Genomic DNA, 8,874 nt, shown 5'->3' with positions numbered 1-8,874 from the left:
TCTGGGAGGGGCTACACTTGCCCAGGGACTGCTGGGAAGGGTAGTTCTTTGAATTTTTTAAGTTACAATAAATGTTTACTGTATTTCTGCTATGGGCATTATTAAAGAAAGATAATGCATAAGATATGAGCCTCCTGTCTGATGTATAATTATAGTTATAATATATAATATATATATATATATATATATATACTTATATATATATACCGTATTTATCACGGTATAACGCGCTCCCGCGTATACCACGCACCCCTAAAGTATCCTGTGGAAAAAAAGTTTTTTTTGTACTTACAGTTTTGGTGTCTTGCGCGGCGTCCATCGGCGGCCTCATCGGGTCCGGCGTCCGCCTGCGGCTTCGGGTGTCCTCTTCGGCGTGTCCGGCGTCCTTCTGCGGCGTCCTCCCCGCTCGTTTCCCGCACCGAGTTTGAATACTGCGCCGACATATACAGAGCGCAGTACACTCGTGCATAGTCGGGCAGGCTCGGCTACTCTCACCCTGACGTCCTGTACGTCCAGAACGTCAGCGCGAGAGAAGCCGAGACTGCCCGACAATACACGAGTGTACTGCGCTCGGTATATGTCGGCGCAGTATTCAAACTCGGCGCGGGAAAGCGGGTATCGGCGTATATCGCGCACCCACGATTTTGCCCTGATTTTCAGGGCAAAAAAGTGCGCGGTATACGCCGATAAATACAGTAATTAATTTAGTTCATTATAAATTATTATAATATATATTTATATTATAATTACCGTAAAAAAAATATATATATATATATATATATATATATATATATATATATATAATTCGAGATTTTCCTAGCTTGTGACGGAAAATATTGATTATATGAAGACAGGAGGCGAGTATCTTATGCATTAATCCTTCTTTATTAATGCTCACAGCAGAAGTGTAAAACATCTAACGTATGTAATAAAAAGAAAAAACTGGTAGAACCACACCTCCCAGCAGTCCCATGGCCTAAACCACTCCCATACTAGTCTCTATAAATGGACTGCTCTCATCTAGGATCTTCCTCTTTCTTTGTGTGAATGCGAGGTGTCATTTCTAGCCTCTGATTATCGACTCTTCGACCAGCCGGCCCCTTATCCGTAACCGAAGACTTCCAAAGAAGAGTAGGCTGTAGGTCCCGACTGTGCTGGGCCACGGTGTCGCGTCGACTTGCTGATTGAACCGAACAGGGGAACATCACCCTAACCATAGTTTAAACGAAAATTCCAGGTAATAGATATGTCAATAACCTGAAACAAAACACAAAACGTGAAAGGGTTGGGAAGGGAGGGAAGATACTCGCCTCCTGTCTTCATATAATCAATATTTTCCGTCACAAGCTAGGAAAATCTCGAATTATACATCAGACAGGAGGCTCATATCTTATGCAAGTTCAAAGCTAACACAGCATAAATATATGTATATACCAAAAGGAAAAACAAGACAGTACATAACAATCAGCATCATAAAACAGACATGGCAACATGATCTTCTGGTCTGAAATAAAAAAGACGGAAGACTGATTCAGAAGACCAGTCGGCCGCCATTAGCAGATCAGAGAGAGAGCCTCCGGTCGCTATCACCTTGGTAGCCATGGCCCCTCTGGAGGAGTGTGCTCCAAACAGGGTAATGTCTATACCAGCCAGAGCCATGATGAATCTAACCCAACGTGCCAGGGTGGCAGTTGTGACTGGGTGATGGGGTCTGACGTAAGAAACTAATAATTGAGAGGAGTTTGGACTACGTAGGTCCGCAGTGTGCGCTTCGTATGCCTGTAGACATTTGACCACACAGAGTCGTGGGTGTGAAGGGAAGAAGGGATAGAAGACCGAGTGCAGACCGGTCTTCGTCCTGCGGACTATCGTGAACTTGACACCCTGAGGTGAAAATTGGCGTCTTGAAATGTCCAAGGCTCTAACATCGGAAACGCGTTTTATAGAAACCAGGCAAAGCAGGATAGTGAGCTTGAAGGACAGCATCTTAAGAGACAGCGAATCGTTGTCTCCCCAGCCCGAGAGCATGGTAAGGACCCTAGAAACGTCCCAGGTGGACTGATACTTAGGCCGCGGGGGTCGTTTGAACCTGATACCCCACAGAAGTTTGCAAATCAGGGGGTGTTTGCCTACAGGCATGGAATCCACTGGGTAGTGGTAGGCCGATATGGCTGACCTGTAGACATTGATGGAACTATAAGCCTTGCCAGAGGAGAAAGAGTCTGCCAAGTAGTTTGCAATGACGTTTACAGGGGCACGCAAGGGATCAACTTGCCGTTGGTCGCACCAACGTACCCAGAATTGCCAGGCTGATCGGTATGCCGACCGAGTCCCGGGGGCCCAGGCCATGGCGAGGAGGTCTCTAGCCGAGCTTGAAAGGCCGTCACCCGGGTCCGGCACCCGGAGACCAGCCACGCCAGGAGTGTCAGAGTGCCTTCCTCCACCAGGGGATGAATGCCCTTGGTCGGGTGAGACAGGATACGAGGGAATCGGGGAAGGAGTCTGGGGTGGTCGATGATCGAGTCCAACAGCAGGGGAAACCAGGGTTGAGCTGGCCACCACGGCGTGATCAGAACCACCGTAGCTCCCTGATTGGTAATTTGTAGAAGGACCCTGGGGATCATCGAGAATGGGGGAAACGCATAGTGCGTACCTCCTGTCCAAGAGTGGCGGAAAGCATCCACAGCCGAGGACCCTGGGTCCGGTCTCCAGCTGAAGAAGTGGGGCAGTTGGTGGTTGAGGCGAGAGGCGAAAAGGTCTATGCCCAAGGGGCCCCAAAGTAATTCTATTTGGGTGAAAACCGAACGGTCTAAACCCCAGTCGCTGGAATCTACCAGATATCGAGAGTTCCAGTCTGCTACTGTATTGGAGACCCCCGGAATGTACTCCGCTATAAGAGAGATGTCTCGAGACAGACAGAAGTGCCAAATCTCTGCAGAGATGTCCGCTAGAATTTTGGATCTGGTACCTCCCAGGCGGTTGATGTATTGAACCGCCGCAATATTGTCTATGCGCAATAATACGCAACAATTGGTCCGTGTTGCCAAGAAACTCTGAATGGCGAAGAGAGCCGCTGAGAGTTCCAAAGCGTTGATATGCAACAGGGATTCCTCCCTGGACCAGATCCCTCCCGTGGACCTCATCCCCAAGCGGGCGCCCCAGCCCCGTCGGCTCGCGTCCGATTCTATGACTACGTCTGGTCGTGCGTTGAAAATCGTCCGGCCGTTCCAGTCGGTGGCGTGACGGAGCCACCAGCGTAGTTCGGCCCGAGCTTCTGGGGATAGGGACACTTCGTCCGCGTAGCGAAGGCCCTGACGCAGGTGTAGGATTTTTAACCTCTGGAGGGCTCGGTAATGTAAGGGAGCCGGAAAGATGGCTTGAATGGACGCAGCTAATAGGCCCACTATGCGTGCCAGGATGCGTAGGGATAGGAAACCTTTGCGCAAAACTGCCCTGATCTCTTTTCGGATTAGGGCCAGCTTTGCGCTGGGCAGTCGAAGGATAGCGAGGTGGGTGTCTATCGAGAAACCCAGAAATTCCATCTCCTGAGCCGGGACGAGAACCGATTTCTCTCGGTTGATAATGAAGCCCAGGGTTTGTAACAGGTCGATGGTCCAATTCATATGGCGATAGGCCATATTCTTGGAGTGAGTTAGTATGAGGAGGTCGTCCAGATAGATGATCAGACGCACTCCCCTGCTCCTCAACGCTGCCACGACCGGTTTCAGCAGCTTGGTGAAACACCATGGGGCTGAGGACAGGCCGAACGGTAGGCACGTAAATTGCCAGATGCGACCCCACCATCTGAAACGGAGAAGATGTTGGGAGTCCGGGTGCATGGGAACTGTGAGGTAGGCGTCCTTTAGGTCCACCTTCACTAACCAGTCCCCGGGGGTGAGTAGGTCTCGGAGGCAGTGAATGCCTTCCATTTTGAAATGTCGATAGGCGACATGTTGGTTCAAGTCCCGGAGGTTTATGACCGGGCGATAACCCCCCCCTTCTTCTTGACTAGGAAGAGGTTGCTGAAGAAACCCGGTGATGGGGTGGTGACTTCGGTGACCGCATGTTTGGCTATCAATTCCCGAAGTTCGGTGTCTATGAGGGTCACGTTTTCTTCTGAAAAATGGATAGGGGGTGGCAATATCCCCAGAGTCGGTGGGGACACAAGGTCTATTTGGAAACCTGTTACTGTATTCAGAACCCAGGAGTCTGCCGTAATCGCAGACCAGGCGAGCGTAAAAAACATTAGGCGACCTCCCACCGGTATGAGGGGGAAGGGAATGGGTGTGGTACTCACCGGAATACGGGCGTGAACGAGGGTATCCTCTCTGGCCGCGTCCCCTCCAGGGTCTCCCACGGGGAGGGAAGAATGGTGCCGGTTGCGCGGTGGTGGTATAGTGGGTGGGAGCCTGAGTATAGTGCGTTTGAGCGGAAGACCTCTGGAAGGGTCTGCCCGAGTTGTATCGGCCGGCAGAGCGGCCCCTGTATCTGCCGGCCCGGGGAAAAACTCTGGCATTGTTGGGTTTTTTCAGGGACGTTTGTGCCTTATCCAGGCTGTTGAACATACCGACAAATTTATTAATGTCCTTTATTAAGGACTCGCCAAAAAGCATGCCCCCTGCTGAGGGGCCTGGCTCGGACTCCGCTAGATGGGCTAGCTGTGGGTCGAGGCGCATGAGTATAGAGCGCCTGCGTTCAACTGAACAGGCGGTGTTGGCATTGCCCGTAAGGCATATGGCTCTTTGGGCCCAACCGCGAAGTTGTGTTAGGTCAACCCCTTGGCCTGTTGTCGCGGATTGTTCCGCTAAGTTCAGAATTTTGGTCAAAGGCCCGAACAGGTCCAGGATGCGGTCTTGGATACTTGTAAAGGACCGGTCTATCCCTTTCTTAGGCATTTTACCTGTTTTCAGCAGGTATTTCATTAAAATGGGGTCCACTGAAGGTGTGACAACCGCCTTCATGGGGATATGCGGACGGGGGCACTCCGCTCTAAGCTTATTGCGATTGGATTTATCCAAAGTTTTGCGTGCCCAGAGTTCTACATATTGGGACACGTGGGGCAGTGGGGACCAGTCCCCGGAGCGAGGATGGGAAATAGTGTCCGGGTTAAATAGGGGTTCCCCCATGGCGTCTAGTACGTCTTTGCCCTGGTCGTCAGGGTTGGCATCCGGGAGGATTGCCGAAGCCCCCGCATCCTCTTCCTCATAGTAATCAGATCCTGAGACATCTGATTTATCCGACTCGGCGGATGAATCGTCGTCCGACTCTAAAACGTATGAGTCTGGTTTGGCTCTCTTAGCTAAACCGTGCCTTTTTGTTGACTCTCTGAGGCTCAGAGGTTGAAAGGGATCTGTAGGATGCGTGGGGTGGCAGTCCGTGGAAGGATCTGCTCGCCGCATATTATTAGCTTCCCCTGCCGGGGAGTCATAAACCGTCACCACATTCTTCCTTTTATAGGAAGATTTTCCTTTCTTTGTGGTCGGTTCTGTGCCGAGGGGTACGGGCACAGGGGGATGAGTGGATTGGGATGGTCCGGAAGCGGCAGCTATTGTCAGTGCTGCTTGGACAGATTGGTTAATGATGTCCTGTAGTTGGGTTGTACTAAGGAGATGAGTTAGTTCTAGAACCAAGTCCTGCTCTAATGGGGAGGGGGAACCTTCCTCTGTCATGTTAGTGAGAGACAGCTGCGGTTGAGGAAAAATATATATAAATAGAGAGCGATGGCTCTGTAGTACTTAGAGATTCTAATAGGAAATTTGGAGAGAACTGTGGGCACAGGGCATGGGTGGGAATAAAATTCCCAGGACAAAATTGTGGCAGAAATTTGTGGCAGAGAACTATACCAGGCTCTCCCTCCGGTCACCAGCGCTGACTGGCATGCGACGGGAGGAGAGCCTGGGATCGATTGCGCTCTGGGGGCGAAGTCTCGCGAGACTACGGCTCCCAGGCGTCCATTGGTTGAAAAGACCGAGGGGACCCGCCTCCCGAGTCCAGCACGTGAAGTGATAGGACGGCGGGGGCGGCTCTGCGGGGATAGAGCGAGGCGGTGGATTCGCCTCCTTGGCGACGCGCGCTCGTTCTACAGAGGGGAGAGGAGAGGGAACATGCCCAAGATGGCGCGCCGCATGGGAGAAGGAAGGCAGGTAAAGAGAATGGATGCGTATGGTCGCTGGTGACCGCTGACGATCGCGGTCCCAGCGGAACAGGGGTAATGTAGTACAGCACAGAAAGGAGTTAGACAGGTGAGAGGAAATAGCGGTAAAAGAGGATGCAAAGAAAATTTTTGGTGAATGAAGCCTTGGGTGGCAAGGCAAGGTTATCTGTAAACCGTACTATGAAAGATATATATAATGACAAAAAACATATTATCAATATCAATATCAATATATATCAAATCATTTGGTGATACTTAACTTGCTCCGCCGTGAGCAGAAAGAAAGAGGAAGATCCTAGATGAGAGCAGTCCATTTATAGAGACTAGTATGGGAGTGGTTTAGGCCATGGGACTGCTGGGAGGTGTGGTTCTACCAGTTTTTTCTTTTTATTACATACGTTAGATGTTTTACACTTCTGCTGTGAGCATTAATAAAGAAGGATTAATGCATAAGATATGAGCCTCCTGTCTGATGTATAATTATAGTTATAATATATATATATATATATATATATATATATATATATATATATATATATATATATATATATACATACAGTAAAATAAAACCTTGGTTTGAGAGTAACTTGGTTTGAGAGCGTTTTGCAAGATAAGCTAAATGTTTTAATAAATTTTGCCTTGATATACAATCGATGTCTTGATATAAGAGTAGCGTCATGTCACAACTGAATATAAGAAAGAAGAGAGAAGCCTCTAAGTGTAGCAATATGGTTACATTTAAGTGCTTTGGATTACAAGCATTTTTCTGAAACAAATTATGCTCGTAAACCAAGGTTTTACTGTATATATATATATATATATATATATATATATATATATATATATATATATATAGATATAGAGCTATAGCTATAGCTATATCTATTTATATATATATGGATATATAAAATATCTATAATTATAGTTATAATACATACAGTGGGGATAAAAAGTTTGGGCACCCCAGGTAAAAATGTGTATTAACCACTTAAGACCCGGACCAAAATGCAGCAAAAGGACCTTGCCCCTTTTTGCGATTCGGCACTGCGTCGCTTTAACTGACAATTGCGCGGTCGTGCGACGTGGCTCCCAAACAAAATTGGCGTCCTTTTTTTTCCAACAAATAGAGCTTTCTTTTGGTGGTATCACATTATATCACATTATAATATTTTTTTTGTGTTATTTTTTTTGCTGTTGTTTTTTTTTTCTGTAAAAAAATTATTAGCCAAAAGAGGGGACAGGATTGTTAAAAGAAGCTCCTGTAACACTCAGGAGCCATTTAAAGATCAATGCACCCTTATAGTATATCTCTACCCAAACCTTCCTTTTTTTTTTAATATTGGATAGAATGGGGAGATTTACTACCATCCCAGAAGTTTGCTCTCACTTCCTGTTCTGGGGACAACATTTTCCTGGACAGGAAGTGAGACAAAATCTGGGAGACAGAAAACAATAAAGATTGACATTGATTATAGGCTTCATCTACTTAACAAAAAAAAAAAAAAAAAAAACTTCTACTGTGTTTCTGTTAGAGAGATTTTATCTTATTTTCTGTATTGTAGACAACCTTTTTATCAAACAGGAAGTAAAGGAATCTATCTTCAAAAGCAGGAGTTGTAATCCTTCCACTCAATTAAAACTAAAAATGTTGATGTTATAGAGAACATTTAGAAATGTTACTTGTGCCTAAGCACAATGGGCCAGATTCACGTAGAATCGCGGCGGCGTAACGTATCGTATATACGTTACACCGCCGCAAGTTTTCATCGCAAGTGCCTGATTCACCAAGCACTTGCGTGAAAACTTACGCCGGCGGCCTCCGGCGTAAGCCTGCGTAATTCAAAGGGGCGTGTGCCATTTAAATTAGGCGCGCTCCCACGCCGGACCTACTGCGCATGCTCCGTTTTGAAATTCCCGCCGTGCTTTGCGCGAACTGATCGTCATTTTTTCGAACGGCGACGTGCGTAGCGTACTTTCGTATTCCCGGACGTCTTACGCAAGAATTTTTTTTTTTGGAAATTCGGATCTCTTTTGTGAATCTGGCCCTTAAAGAGCTGGGGGTGGAGACTGTGGGGGGGGGGGGCACCTGCAAGAGGCAGAGAAACAGCAATACACTGATCTTCCCAGTGAAAGTTCTGCAGGGAGGCATTTCAACAGAAATCTTGGCCATTGGAGGACAGCCAGGCTAGAAAACTGACCACGCTGAATGAATGAATGAATGAAAAACGTATAAAGCACGGCACATGCGAACTGAATCGCTTCTGGGCGCTAGTTGTTCGTGTCTCATGACATCAAAAGAGCAGAGTTTTGATCTGTCTTCTGAAAGTCAGGTGGTTTTCCTCCAACCGAATGCTGGTTGGTAAAGCGTTCCATAGTCTAGGACCCTGAAAAGCAAACCTTCTTTCTCCTTTGGACTTGTATTTGGTTTTTGGTACCCTGACCAGATTTTGGTCGGTGGATCGCAGAACGCGATTCGAATTGTGAGGTTCTATCTTGTCGCAAAGATATTGCGGAGCCTTCCCATGGACGCTGGGATGGGTGTGCTTCTGTGCCTAGCATGGTCAGTTTAAAACAGGCAAGCGGGGGGGGGGGGGGGGGGGGGGGCTGGTAGGATCACCAGGAATTTTACACAAAGGAAGCACTACAAAGAGAACAGGATATGTTTTAATATAATGACACGTATCAAGAATATGAAATGTTGGGGTAACAAACACTTTAAG

The 8,874-nt window shown here is 47.6% G+C and overlaps 1 protein-coding gene across 1 annotated transcript; it reads right to left on the bottom strand.

Moving 5' to 3' along the window:
- Positions 1–2,106: 2,106 nt before the first annotated feature.
- On the bottom strand, positions 2,107–5,669 carry LOC120931185. The gene is given in 3 exon segments (XM_040342433.1): positions 2,107–3,997; positions 4,000–4,209; positions 4,298–5,669. Coding segments are annotated over 3 exon segments (3,333 nt in total). The 3' UTR covers positions 2,107–2,246.
- Between the last annotated feature and the right edge of the window lie 3,205 nt (positions 5,670–8,874).

The sequence above is a fragment of the Rana temporaria genome, chromosome 1, assembly GCF_905171775.1.
Source record: "Rana temporaria chromosome 1, aRanTem1.1, whole genome shotgun sequence".
Taxonomy (NCBI): domain Eukaryota; kingdom Metazoa; phylum Chordata; class Amphibia; order Anura; family Ranidae; genus Rana; species Rana temporaria.
This window is presented reverse-complemented; position numbering and strand designations above follow the sequence as displayed.